Source organism: Vulpes vulpes, chromosome 5 (genome assembly GCF_048418805.1).
Source record: "Vulpes vulpes isolate BD-2025 chromosome 5, VulVul3, whole genome shotgun sequence".
Classification (NCBI taxonomy): Eukaryota; Metazoa; Chordata; class Mammalia; order Carnivora; family Canidae; genus Vulpes; species Vulpes vulpes.
Window position 1 is genome coordinate 44,399,888 of NC_132784.1, and position 15,554 is coordinate 44,415,441.

The window sequence follows — 15,554 nt, forward strand, 5'->3', positions numbered from 1 at the left end:
TTCATTTTTGGCAAACAGAACAATTTTCTCATATGAAACCTTTACTGATTCCTCAATATACAAAAGCTTCTAGACTTTTTTTTTCTTTTGCATTTTAAGTTATCACTGTTTGGCTCAATTTTATTTTTTTGATAGGCCCAGAACTATCTCCAGGGAGCTTTAAGCTCCTCAGAGACTGAGCCAAAATTACGACTAATGGTTTGATATTAGTATTTTAACTTTTAGTTTATTCACTAGTTTATTTTGAGACTCATAACCAAGATGAGGTTTATATTTCATAGTGTTGACTGAGAAAAACAATTATACTCAAAAGCAAATAAGTTAAAATATTGTTCATACACTAGAAAGATATCTGGCTTTCTTCCTACAACAGGCATCAGCGGGAATACTGCCAGGAGCAAAGAGAAGAAAATCCAACTCAGTGAGATGCTCTGAAATAAATAAAAAAGTTATCTTTAGACAAATATGGTAAAGAAAACTGACTTTAGTGTTTTGCAGACTTCATGGCTGTGAAGACTACACACAAAGCTTTGGAACTATTTAAAATGCAATACAGTTCCTCCTGGGGGCGGATTTGTCAAATAGTAGGCGCTGTTAGGTATAAGATGAGCCTTATCTGATTAAATTCTCACAATAACCTTATGAAGTAGGTTATATTACTCACAGTATTTCTGATGAGGAAACTGAACTCAGAGATGTTAAAGTATAAGTGTTCCCAGGTCTGTGACCAGTAAATGAAATAGCCAGGATTTAAACCTGGGTCATATTTCACAGCAAGGGCTTCAATCAATTTATGTTATACCATATGCTGATGATATCTATAAGAAAACTGGCCTGCAGTCATAATCAAGTGATAGAGCTCAGGAGGGAAGTAAAAATACTTTTGCAAGTAGATTAAGACAAAAAATTATCAATAACCCTATTAATTGGAGAATTTAGTAAGTTCTCACAAGGTGGAAAGAAGATATTTCTATCCTCCTGGTACCTACATCAAAAAGTTTCAATGTTTCAAAGTTTCTCCTATTCCCAGGAGTAGGAGAACGGTGACTTTTCTGACTTGAGTTCAGAGCAAAGCCTCCTAAGCCACTGCATTGCTCTAGACAACCATTCCTTAGCTAGTTGAGGCTAACGGAATCTAGGAAGTGATTTACAGAGGGACATACCAGTTCTGACTCTGAGTATTTCAATCACGGCATGACCAATTCATTTCGATATCAGAGTTTATGAGAATCACTTAATGGTAACCTCAGTCCTCCTGTCAAAAGGCTCTTTATGTAAGGATACGTCTTACCCTTTTCTTTATAAATGAACAATTCCCTGAGTTAAATACATATCAAAACAAAGTAGCTACTAATCTGTCCAATGTCAAAACAAGTACTTGTACCTTTGCTCGAGTCCATAGCTGAGTGATAAATGGCCAACAGGCAAATGCAATAAGTCCAGCTGTGAGCATGTAGCGGTAGAAAAAACTGAGAACCTAGCAATGCATTCCAAAGAAGAAATGAAAAATGAGGTCATTTAAAAGGAGTTACATATGTATGAAAGAGATCTGAAAATTCTGTAATGCGATAAATTACTCACTAATACTTCAATTCCCAAGGTAAAGATGAACAGGTAGCCAGCCAACTGACTTGGAGGAAAGGTCAACAGTGATATGACAAAGTCCTGAATGACTTGAAACCTGTTTAACAAGATTATTTATACTATATATTGAACAAAAAAAAATTAGGTCATTGGTCATATGTGGTAAAATATAAAAACTGCACAACCCTAGAAATCAGGGACTTTTCAATTCATAGTTATTCAAAACCTAATATAATCTCTAACCAATTTCTTTCAATGGCTTCACTTACCTAAATCTTTTTTTTTTTTGAAAGCTAGAAGTATTTTAGGAAAAAGCATAATTTCTGAATTAATTTGATAATGATCACAAAAATTTGTTTTTAAAAATAAACATTAATGATAAATAAGTGTTGATCTTAGTTTAAACATGAGAACACCCAATTACAGATACATGATCAGAAATAAAATATAATGAACCCAAATGGATAAAAACTAGAAAAAAATTTAAATTCAGCAAGGTTAATCTTATATCGAAATTTCCACTGTCTTAATAAACATAGGTTTTCCAAATCTAGGTAAAGAAAATCTTTTTTTAATTTGGGCCATTTATATTTGTTTGTTTGTTTATTTATTCATTCATTTATTTAAAGATTCCATTCATTTATTCATGAGACACACACACACACACAGAGGCAGAGACACAGAGGGAGAAGCAGGCTCCACACAGGGAGCCTGAAGCAGGACTTGATCCCAGGTCTCCAGGATCATGCCCCGGGTTGAAGGCAGTGCTAAACCACTGAGCCACCCAGGCTGCCCCTTAGGTAAAGAAAATCTTAATTGCACTTTTTCACTGAACTAAATAACCTTTTCCAAACCCAATTTAAGACGTTGCTAATTATACACTCACTGTGATTAAATGTGAATCCATAACCATTAAAAATGTATTACATACTTGAGTACTTTTTACATTTTATCACTGGAAAAAATTTTAGCATTTGTAGTGATTAAGAAGGTAATTACAAAAAAGTCAGTATCATTTGGTTTATTATCTTTTTCTGATTGAAAATAATGGTCACATAGTATTATCAAAACTATTTAGGGGCCATGTAGAAAAGTAAAGATAACACCAGTCCAAAGAAGAATGCTTCTTTTGTTCTCAACAGCGAACTAGCACAAGAAAACGAGATGATTTTGTAAATCATTCGGAAGATTTTATAAGACTTTAGAAGAAAAGTGAATTTTTATGTTTTATTTTCTATTTAATCTACCAAAAAGATAGAACACAACATACATTCAAAATCACATTTCCTAAAAAAAAAAAAAAACAAAAAAAACAAAATCACATTTCCTCTCAAATTTTAAACATAGATGTCATCTTCATAAATAGGACATTTAATAATTCAAGAGAGGTTCTGTAGTAGAATAGAATTTTCTGCAAGAATAAAACCTTCATTCTAAAAATTTTTAAACCAGAGATTAATTTTAAACCAGACTAGAAAAAAAAATCTGATTTAAGTACATATATCCAGCAATCCCATTCCTTTCAAATGGAGAAGCAACACCAAGTCCTTTTGTTAGTTTCTTTTTGTCTTATCCTATTTCTTTTTTAAAGATTTTATTTATTTATTTGACAGAGAGAGAGTGCGCGAGCGAGCACAAATGGGGAGCAGGAAGACGAATGCGGGGCTTGATCCCAGGACCCTGGGATCACGACCTGAGGCAAAGGCAGAAACTTAACCCACTGAGCCACCCAGGCATTCCTCACTTATACTTTTAAATGATAATATTTTAAACATTTTAATATCAATTTTTATTTTTGATATTTTAACATGGGTCATATAGAAGATGTGGTCAAAGTTGGAGTTAACAAAAATTAGAATAAAAATACACATTGTGTCATGACAAACATGCTGGCCAACCCTGAAAATTTTCAGGACAACTCTGAAAATACCCGTTAAGTCTGGGCTCTCCTTCCCTGGTCTGCTTTTGGGGTCTGGTTTGCTCAGAGGATGCTTGGATGCCCAAGACTAAGTTTAAATTCTAAATTACTGTTGCAAATATAGCAACAAGATGTGCAACACGTCTGTGAACGTGAACTAGCCCAGTATTTGAGTGGTTTTCTTTTAAAGTGCTCAAAACTTGCCTGAGAGCCCTACCTCTGATGTTTTCTACAATGGTAAGAATCCATTTTACTTCCAGCTTGTGAGGAGGCACTTAAGGGAAGAACTATAGCACATGGGACTAATATCCACCACTCTCTATGGTGGCCTGGATTTAATTACAAAGTTCCATTTATTTAGGTTTACAGGATAACTATGAAAGGAAGGGTAAAAATGTGTGGAAAGAAAACATGTACATTTCCTTGTGAAACACGAAGATACACTGAAATCTTAGATGATGAGACAAATTCAAAATATAAGTTACTCCTGATATAGTACCATCAATATTAATTATTCTTTTTGTAGCCCAGATTTTTCTTATAAAGGATACACAAAGAAAGGAACAAGGTCAATACTAACTCAGGGCAATAAAGATGAAGTCAAAAGGAAAAGTCAAAACAAAAAAGATGTTCATATGCAACATTATGCTATTGTAAATGAAGTGAGAGGGCTCAGAGATTGAAGGGTATTATAAATATCTTTGAAGATTTATGCTACAGAAATCTAATGCACGTTAAATACAGATTTCACTGTTGGTGAAGTACAAAATAAGACATCAAGGCATGTTACTTACTCTCTTAGCACAGCAAACCATATTGGCACTGGTAACAAACAATATATGTAGTAAGTCCAGGGACAGTCCTGAATCAGCAGGAAAAATGCTACTAAAACACCAACAGCTATAAAACTACATGACAGGAGGTGGCTTGGTTTCTGAAAATCAAACAGAACATTGAAACACTTCTAAATTCATGCTAATTGATAGGTTTTTAAAAGAGATTATAAAGTGAAGAGACGTATTACTACTTTCTTTCAGTGGTTCCACAAAACTACCTGATTAATTGAAGAGCTGCATTTAAAAAAAAATCTGTCATTGGAGAAGCATTATTACAGAAGAAAAAGTTGGATATCCCAGAATTGTTGCAATTAGGCAATTCTCAATTTAAAAGTAACTATGTTCCTCAAGTTTGTTTGCAAGTAACTTGTTTGGAACTCTGAACATATTTCTCCTTAGTAACAATCTTATAAATGTTGATTGAGCTCCCCGACTAGCTCACAAAAGCCCATTTAATACACAATAAACTGTGGGACTTAATCTTCATTTGGAACAATGCTTCTATCTATTCAAACTCCAACTTGACATGCAGCCCACGCTCCTCTCTCCAGTGCCCAACCACAGTGTGTTCATTCATCATATCTTCTCTTCCCAACCACCTGCCAAACAAGAAAGGAGTTTCTCAATGTAAGACACGAGTGATGGCCTCCATGGGCTGGACAGGCCTATGAGTGCTCTGGGCCATGAGTAATGAAGTAAGCTTCAGGGACAGACATTCTAGTGATTGGGAAAACAACACACCTATGGAAAGTTGCTAGGAATGGTACTGGAGGAAAAAACCAGGAATGGAGGGGTAATAAGGTGTTCTTGTTCATCTGTCTCTTGTTTTGACTCTTGCTTTGCTAGCCAAAACTAAATAAGGTGAGAATTAAGAATTACGTACTGGAGTAAAGGAATTGCAGGGTAAAGAGGCAAGAGTTTGTTTCCTCTTTATAAGTCCTCCTTACAGGCATAAAATGTCACCAGAAAGGAGGAAACAAGGATAAACTAGGAAATAGTTGTAAAAAGGAAGGTGAAACACAGCAATGTGATTAAGCATTTAGAACTACACAGATCAGAATTCAAATTCTGGCTCAGTCACTTGCTCTAAGTACAACTATATACAACCATGAGCAAAATACAAAATGTACTGAGACTTAATTTCATCCCATTTATAAAATGGGAATAATAATTCCATATCTACTTATCTAGGCTGGTAAAGTTTACATTAGATCAAGATAGCTTAACAAAATGCCTGGAACGTCATTATGCCTAATACATAATGGCTGCTATTATTACCTTCATTTTTACTCTCTCCTTCCCTACTTCTTTGCATTAGTCCCAGGAGGCAATACAGAAACCTGTAAGTGAATAGCACTGGGAATAGAGATGTGCGAGATAGCAATGGAAATCCCATAGCAAGGTGCAAATCTCAAACAGATGTGGATAGTTGGGAGTCTCTAAAGCTGAAGGTGGCTGAGGCATGTATTCATCTTAAGAGGTGGTTTCACATCATTTTGAGAATAATAAAATAATAACAAAAGAAGTTTAAAAGAGTATCTAAAAACAATTACAGGGATTTTCTAGAGTCAGTGTAATATGGTATAATAATCTAATCCTTTACCTAAAGCAGACATTGATACCAATGACATCCACTTGTGGGTAATGAAATAATAAAGAATTCAGTTCAGCTGAATTGGAGATTAAAAGGCTTCTAAATAATAAGAGTGGAGGACATTCTCTACTTTATCATAAGTTGATGCCCTGATCACCTGATGAAGAAAATAAGCCATGCTGGTGCATTATGATCACTCCTTCATCCAACAAGCATTTATTAAGTTGCACACTCTATGCTATGCTCTGTACTAGGTCTTCAAGGAGTTCAAACCATACAGGTCAAGGTGGAATAATGACACTTGGTTTAAGGAGTTAATATTTTGGGATTTTATTAGGTAATAAGAAAATAAATAAAAGCATGTGGCAAAATAAGGATATTTAGTTCTAAAGCAAGTAACATCATCTGAACTGGAAAAAGCAAAGGAGAAGAATATGTTGAAGTTACATGCGGAATACAATTAAGAGGAATTGTAGCAAAAATTAAATTTAAAGAAAAAGAAGATACTCACTGCCTATAATGGTGATAATTAGAAACGACCTGTATAATTTGAGTGACCCTGTCATGTAGAAGGAATATAAATTTTGGAGTCAGATGTAAATTTAATTCCAATCTTGGCCTTCTAGTTACTTGTCAATTAGACTAATCCATTTAGTTTATCTGAAGCTCTGTTTCCTCATCTGGCAATGATGACAATATTCATTGGGAATCTACTGTTCCTTCCCCTACAGGCACTCTATATTCTAGCTGTAAAGTAACTTGCAGCTCTTATAAGAAGCCACATTACCTCTCTCCTCATCCGGTACATGCTGCTCTGTGTGTCATCTTCCTTTTCTTTTATTGGGTTATCCTATTCACCCTTCAAGACTTAACTTTGGGGGTGCCTGGGTGGCTCAGTTGGTTAAATGTCTGCTCAGGTCCTGACCTCAGTGTCCTGGGATAGAGCCCTGCATTGGGCTCCCTCCTCAGCAGAGTCAGCTTCTCCCTCTCTCTTTGCCCTCACCCTCTGCTTGTACTCTCTTACTCTCAAATAAAGAAATAAAGTCTAAAAAAAAAAAAAAAGACTTCACTTTGGCAACTACCTCCCCTGCGAAGCCTCCCTACACCCCAACTGCAAGCATTGCATTCTACTACATACACTGCTGTGGTTCATCTTACATCCTAAGTGCTTTCCACGCTTCTATTTTTTTTTTTTTAAGATTTTTTATTAATGAGAGACAGAGAGAGAGAGAGACAGGCAGAGGGAGAAGCAGGCTCCATGCAGGGAGCCTGATGTGGGACTCAATCCCAGGTCTCCAGGATCAGGCCCTGGGCTGAAGGCAGTGCTAAATCGGTAAGCCACCCGGGCTGCTCTCCATGCCTCTCTTTAGTTTATCCTCTGGACCATGGGCATTTTATTCTTCCTTCAGAACTGTTAGATTGTGTCACTTCACTAGGTTATAAACTGATTGAAGAAGAATCAGAATGTTTTTTGCAAGCAGAACCCTTTTGCAAAGGGTTCAAAGTATTTTAATAACCTCAACTGTAATGGTTGGTTTTGTGTGTCAATTTGGCTGGACTACAGTCCCCAGTTCCTTGAACACTGATCTAGGTGTTGTTGTGAAAGTATCCTGTAAATGAGATTAAAGTCCATAATCAGCTGACTTTAAGAAGATTATCCTAGGTTACTGGGATGGGTCTGCTTCAATCAGTTGAAAAGCTTTAAGAGCACAATGGCAGCTTCCCTAACAGAAGAAAGTACACTTGATTAGTGTGGCCTCAGCTCCTGCCTGCAAACTTCAGTCTGCCCTCCTGAGGGCCTGACCTGTGGATTTAGGACTTAACAGCTCCCACACTCACATAAGCTAATTCCTTACACTAACTCTTCTAATACACAGATCCCTCTGGTTCTTTTTCTCTGGTTTAACTCTAATGAAGGCACCAATTCCTCATTAAATAATGTTTAAAATCTATAGCCCACCATTTGAAGCCTTCGATTATTTCAGCCTAATCTATACTGGTGGTATAAACTTTTATTAGTCCCTTGAACAAACCTTCCACATTCTCCCCAAATTGAACTATTTATTTTGAAAGCAGTATGGTGTAGAAAGAGCATGAATTTAAGTATCAGAAAATATTAGTTCTATTATTCCATACCAGTGTGTCCTTGAAGAAAATATATATCTCTCAGAGCCTAAATTTCCCCATCTGTATTAGGAGAATCATAACCACCAAATTTAGGGTAGCGTTAAGCTTAATTGAATAACACACGTAAAGCATCCAGGATAGTCCTGGGATAGTGGGGCTCAATAAATATTACTCGTTATCCCATCATAATAATACATTTTCCTAACCCTGCCTCTGTTTATTTCAATTTGCTTCAATTCTCATCCTCTCTCTAGAGCCGTTAAATTTCCACCAAGACTTACTTTTTCCTGTTATCATCACCCTCACTAAAGTGAGGTCTCCTGTATTTAAAATGATAGTCTTTGTATCACATTCAAACAATGTAAATTAAAGTTGTTAAATGTTAAAGCTGTCTTTTGCAATGTAGTGTAGTATAGCAATCTACATTGGTTAAGGTGGTTATGTGTACATCTCTTACCTACTTTGCTCTTAATTCCAGGCTCCTTGAAGGCAGAATCTGGATTTTATTTTTCTATGGATAGCCTAGGCAATAGCTAGCATTACACCGTACACGCAATTAAATATTCACGGCATTATCAGATGAAGGAATAAAGGAGAACTATGAGCTTTGAAACTGTGTTGATTCATTAATCTAAAGACTTCATATCTTTTCTCAATAACCTTAACATTAAGATAAACATGAAAAGGCGGGCAGCCTGGATGGCTCAGCGGTTTAGCGCCGCCTGTGGCCCAGGGTGTGATTCTGGAGACCCGGGATCGAGTCCCACATCGGGCTCCCTGCATGGAGCCTGCTTCTCCCTCTGCCTGTGTCTCTGTCTCTCTCTCTGTGTCTCTCATGAATAAATAAATAAAATCTTAAAAAAACAAACAAACATGAAAAGGCAGTGTTTTGCCCAAGATTGTTCTGGATTCAAATCTCAATTCCTTCATATCCTAGTTCAGTGATCTTTCGCAAAATAAGATCACTGAACATAATAGCTTTGTTTTCCTTTTTTTTATAAAATGAAATTATAATGCCTACTTCTAGCATCAGTATGAGTTTAAAATGACAAAATAAATTCCAAGCACCTAGGCAGAATGTCATTGCTAAAACATTATTGGTTCTGTTTCTCTTGCTACCATGTCAAAAATTATTCCTGTTCTCATCAATTTTTCATACATTCAAATAATGAAAATTACTTGGGGAAAATTATTTAATGCATTTAAAGCGCTATAAAAATTGGAATCAACATTACTGTTCTTCTTTCCCTCATTACAGAAAAATAAAATATAAAATTAGAAAAAGTTACTACTGGAAATGTTTGCAGACTGTTACTATGAATAATATACCATCCAGATATATTCGTTTGTAGAGGATTTGGACATGGTAATAATCAATACAATGAAGTAAAAGAAATGAAAGTGGCACATTCTCCCTAATAAACGATAATTAGTAATGTATTTTAAAAGAGTAAAGTGTCTTTGGCAAAACCACATATATACTTTTATATTTACTCAGTTATATAAAGTACCATTATATGGTTTTTTGGCCTTTCTTCCCCCCATTGAAAGTACAGTAAACTAGAAGACTAATTCTTAAAATGAGGATAAAGTTCTGAGAATCTGCATTAAGAATTTCAGAAAGTTGAAAGAAGGTAAGAAGAGTTCCAGAAAAGTACATACATTATTCAGAAAGGGACATTTTGAGTAAGTGATTTTATCGCTTCCTAGCTCCTAAACTTTTAATACCAGATACAGTTAAATATATTGCTTTGAAGTAGTTTTCTGACCACCTGTACTAGAAAGATATGGGATGCTTATAACATGCTAAATAATTATTAAAAAGAATAGAAAATCAATAGTTAATGCCATAGGAGAATTTAGATTATACAGCTATCTTTATAGCCCTCTTACATTGTAGGGCCATCATTATTAATATACCCTTTCCCCAACCAAAGAAATAAAGATAACTGAGGAAAAAAAGACCTGATATAACAAAAGCAAATGAAAGGTAAGAGTTAGCTTATTACAATTTGCACATTGTACAAACTCATTACAGTTGATTTGATTCAATTTCTTTCCCGAGTCCTAATGATTTTACACCATCTGAATCTTCATTATATTTTCTGAACGTACCTTAACTTCTTTACTGACACCTCTAGTAAAGCTGGAATGAGACCTGATGATCAACAAAGAAGCATAAGATGTCCATCCCACAAAACCAAGAACAACATTGATGCCCAAGAAGAACCTGTCATAAGTATGATAATAGGACAAGCCTTTTAATGCAAGCTGAATCAGCTCCTTGCAAAGGGAGACCTATGGAGAAATGAAAACGTAACTTGTCACATGGGAAGAATCAGAAAACCTAAGTTTTAAAGGCAGGAAAATTATTAAAATTAGAGTGCACAACTATAAATGATGGATCAAGAACAGATTTTAATTACTCAAGGGTCTTCTTGCAAAGTATAGGAAAAATTCCTGAATAGAATGAATTTTGAATCTTGATGAGGAAGGGCATTTTAAATGTAAACTACAATATGTGTAGTGATTGAAAATGATTCATTCGGTGGATATATCAATAGAGGACCTATGAAAGAAAGAACTGAAGTCTCACTAATATTGGTCTCAAATAGCAGAGATACCCACATTTGTATCATTTTTAATTTTCTCATACCAGATTACCCACATCAGTTATAAAGCATCATTAAAACAGAAAAGCAATAGCTTACTGTTTTAAAACTATAACAAAAAATAAGCATTAGAAATGCATGGTATTTTGCTTAGGCAATTTGAGAAACTGAAAATAGAATTCTTTCCTTCTTCAAAATTAGGACCACTTAACAAAAAGAAAATTAATGGAAGGCATAGTGGGATAGTTGCTGAGAAGATTCAAAGCTTCATTATGAATCATTACACTTCTGATAGTGTGTAGATAATTCCAAATGTACCAATGCTATGTTCTAAAATGTTACACACTTAAGTAGGGTTACATAAATTTGGAATAGACTTGCTCATTATAGAAAATGGCAACTGTTCTTTTCCAAACCTAAAAAAGTTTACTCATGATAATATCTGCAATAAGAGAAGCATGTTCATGGCTAATACAGCTACTTAGAAAATCCAATCCTTCCTTAAGCGTTCAGGAAAGCTCCCTGGCATGCCAACTTTGCTCTCCATTGTGTATATCTTGCCTTTCCCCATAACCTAAATGATGACTAGCTATTTATACAAATAAGGTTTGCATACTTACTGCTTCATCGTACTTTCTCTGTTTTATATAAGACCTGGCTTTTCTTAAAATGTTTAGCTGTTTAGATTCAGAAAGCAACCTACAAAAGAAAAGGTTAGGTTTAAAATATTTCCTCATTTCAATGATATTTTTCTTTTTTCTTAATTGAAAATAAAAGGATAATAAAAGTTGAGAAAATAAAGAAATGAGACAAAATAAAACAAAAAAAGAAACCTACAGCTAATTGTATTATTGCAGATTATCTGAACTCTCCCAAAAAATAGCTTTAATTAAATTTGGTTTTCTTGACTCAAAGTTTCAGCTCCAAACTACACTTACAAGAGTAACATGATCCATCATTTTGAAGAAATGGAATACTCTACTTAACAAAGAAATTCTGACTAAATCAATATAATTAATGGAACAGCAAATTAGTGGCATGAGTTTCAACCGCTTAGCACTCCTGTGCTCATCAGCAGACACAACAGACAAAGCAGATCCATTATGGCTCTTTGTATCTCTGAGCTAGATAGGGCCTGAGAATTGCCATGATCAAAAAACTCTAAGCAATGTGGAGCCTGGGTGGCTCAGTCAGTTAAGCATCTGCCTTTGGCTCAGGTTGTGATCCTGGGGTCCTAGGATTGAGCCCAGAGTTGGGCTCCCTGCTCAGTGGGCAGTCTGCTTCTCCCTCTGCCTGTGCCCCTCCCCCGACTTGTGCTCTTTCTCAATCTCTAATAAATAAATAAATAAAATCTTTAAAAAAAAAAAAACACCCAAACTCCAGGCAATCAAAACCAACAAAGTTAGTGAATAATTTGAGCCTCTTTGATATTCTTATACTATACCATATACCTTTTCTGGTTCCCTTATCTTTCATTTCTCTTTCTGTCATTTCCCTGTCCTCTTTTTACCAGAGTAGAAACCTTAAATACACAAGAGAAATACTCCTAATATTACATAAACTGGCAATGTATCTGAAGGCATTAAGTTTCTGGAATGTCAAAGTTGAGGAAATATAACCACACCTCAGTAACCTGATTGAAATAAGTAAGTATATTCAAACACAAAATTAAATGCATACTGCTTAACTAAAACTTATAAAGTGAACACCTTCAAACTTAAAAAGTATAAAAAGGCTTTAATAGGGTTAGATCATATGAAATTAGTATTTTTGTATGTCAAAAACTACTAAGTTAAATATTGACAATTTCACATGGTTCAACATGATATAATCATTTTCTTTTTTCTACTTGGTTCCATTAATCTCTAGATAAGATGAAGACTTGTAGGAAGTAAAATCTTTTAAGCAATGTTATTAATTTGGATGAGGTCATAGACTCCTTTCTGAATACGATACTCTATCTAGAAAATGCATTTAATCTTACATACAACTTCAGAAAATTAATGAAACCCAGAAGCTCATCTCTGAGCCCTCTGGAGATCTGTAAATGTTCTTGTTTGAAAACCTGTGCTATTCCAGGGACCCCCAGATCTTTCAACTCAAAGGAATCCAATCACTCTTTCAGGCTGCAGGAAAAGTCTCCACCTCTGGACTCACTGAGATTTGGAGGAAAAAGATAACAGGAAGTGAGAACACACGGGGAAAAAAAAAACCAAGTTACTTCAAAGTGTTGCCATAATCCAGTTCTTTGTCCTTCAGATACCACATATTTTAGAGTATTTTCCTGTAAGTCTGAGAACTGGAATACGAGCCAAAGGGCACTGGAGTTACATGAAGATTATATCGAAGTTGAATTTTCCAGATTTTTTTTTTAAGATTTTATTTATTTATTCATGAGAGACACAGAGAGAGAGGCAGAGGCACAGGCAGAGGGAGAAGCAGGCTCCACACAGGGAGCCCAATATGGGACTCGATCCCAGGATCATGCCCTGGGCCGAAGGCAGGCACCAAACTGCTGAGACAGCCAGGGATTCCCCATTTTTCCAGATGTCTATAAAACTTTCTAGTTGATCTCCTACCCTTACTTTGATCCACTCAACTTCGTAAAATACAGATTCCATCTTCTAAATTACATAAAATTGAGATAAGCATCTTATTGTCTTTCAATTCTAAATCTCCTGGACTATTTTTTTTTTTAAAGATTTTATTTATTCATGAGAGAGAGAGAAAGAGAAGCAGAGACACAGGCACAGGGAGAAGCAGGCTCCATTCAGGGAGCCCAACGTGGGACGCGATCCCGGGTCTGCAGGCTCATGCCCTGGGCTGAAGGCAAGCACCAAACTGCTAAGCCACCCAGGGATCCCTAATCTCCTGGACTACTGATGACCGTATTTCTTTCTATTTTACTTAATTTCCCATTATCTCATATGTATGCCCTCAGCTATAAAATGGTTACACACTTCATTCTTCACCTATCTTGTATTCACATCTGAGTTCTTTTCATAAAGATCTTTCCCTCTCTGCTTTCCAAAATCAAATCCTCATCATCCTTTATGGTCCTCTCCAAATTCCACTTCACATCACTGGCACTTTAGTGTCATCTAATAACAATTTATTTCTCTTCAATTAAATTTTAATCTTCACATAGGCCATTATTTCAATAAAAAGTCATAATAATACTTAGCAAAGTACCAAGCATATAAAATGAATCAATAAATCTTAATTGATTAAAATGCTATCAAAATATTGTGGATCTAAAAAAGGGATAAAAAATAAGAGAATAATATAAATTCCCATTCTTAAAGTACATAATCATTTGCTAAATTAAATGAAAAGATGAAAACAAAGCTTGTTTGGAACAAAATTACTTAGGCTAATATAATACATTAAGAAGGATGAAAGAAGTATTTTTAAAGAGAAATATTTGTTATATTATGTTAATTATATTTCATTATATCATATGTGAAATTATTACATTATTTATGGAATACTTAGGTAAAGGATTAGGTAAAAAAAACCACTGTCAGGCTAATTTACATTTTTCCTAAAAGTTCTATTTATAATTCTTGGGACCTACTAAAGGTTTGGAATATGTTTGGAGTTCATCAAAATGTTCCATACAAATCTCACTGTACCATTAGGACATTAAAGACTCTTACAAACTTGTTCCCCAGTAAAAATTTTTTTAGCTTTCTGTAAGTTGAGAAGGGATGCAAAGTCAATCTTAGTGTCACCTATTTTAAACATAAAGAAGTTTTATGAGAAACGTAAAGTCCAGAATATGAGGTACAATATGTTAACATTTACATAAAACAACAACAAAACAAGGGGGGTAGTGGTAGAGAAGTAACCAAAGGAATATTATCTATAAATTAAAAATAAATACAGATGATCTACATGTGTCAACATGGATAAATTCTGAAAATCATGGTGAATAGAAAAAAGATTTATTAAAAAATGTGGTAGATTTTAAAAATAGGGTTTCAGTTACATTAGATAATTTTATTTCTTAAGAAAAAGAGATCTCAAGAAATATGGCAAGATGTTAACATTTCTTAAACCTGGATGTGGGTATAAGGATTTTTGCTATATTCTCTACTCTTTTCAGCATGTTTGAAGAGGGATATATATATATATATATATATATATATATATATATATATATATATATGAAAGATATATGAGAAACTGTAACTTTGCCTCCAAGGGAAAAGACTGTGAGACTAGAACTCAGGAGAGGTCACATTTTATTACTGCTTGTGTAATTTGTATTGTATATGTTCATTACTTTCTCATTCACATTTTACTAATGAGGTTTTTTTTTAATAAAATAATTAAAACATCAAAGTTTAACCACAGTTTCTGGTTATGATGGAAAGTTTGGACATATCAATGCTCCCACCCAGAACAACTAGGAAAAAAAAAAGGAACAACTAGAAAGCGTGATTAATATTAAAAATCAATTTGAAGGTGCTAGAGAGCTTCGTAGACCATCAAGAATTAAAGAGTTAAGATCCTAAAGAGAAGCAAACCAGAGAATTAGTCCAGCATTCTACAAACTGTAACAATTAGGGCATCTGCCATTCTTATTTTTGGCAAAAGGCTGAGAACTTGGGCATATAGCTGCTGCCAGGAGGTAGAGAATCCAATAGAGTCTCTGGCAATCTTATGAGGCAACAGAGATAAAAAAAAAAAACAAAAACAAACATTTGTGGCTGCCAATGCAGCCAGGATATGAAGACCCACAAAGAAAGACAAATAAGAGGATAATATATACAATTTTCATTCTGGATTAAAAAAAGAAAAAGAGGGCACCTGGGTGGCTCAGTGGTTGAGTGTCTGTCTTTGGCTCAGGTCATGATCCCGAGGTCCGGGAATCGAGT

The 15,554-nt window shown here is 34.9% G+C and overlaps 1 protein-coding gene across 8 annotated transcripts in view; it reads right to left on the minus strand.

Moving 5' to 3' along the window:
• Positions 1-15,554, minus strand: part of PIGN (phosphatidylinositol glycan anchor biosynthesis class N) — a 104,634-nt gene that overhangs the window by 45,015 nt on the left and 44,065 nt on the right. For all 8 annotated transcript variants that reach the window (XM_072758029.1, XM_072758028.1, XM_025997699.2 and 5 more), the window contains 6 exons: positions 11,292-11,370; positions 10,175-10,357; positions 4,297-4,436; positions 1,582-1,681; positions 1,385-1,477; positions 340-431 (listed from right to left, as the gene is read on the minus strand). In XM_072758029.1, coding sequence (XP_072614130.1) covers positions 340-431; positions 1,385-1,477; positions 1,582-1,681; positions 4,297-4,436; positions 10,175-10,357; positions 11,292-11,370 — 687 coding nt within the window. The remainder of the gene's footprint in view (positions 1-339; positions 432-1,384; positions 1,478-1,581; positions 1,682-4,296; positions 4,437-10,174; positions 10,358-11,291; positions 11,371-15,554) is intronic.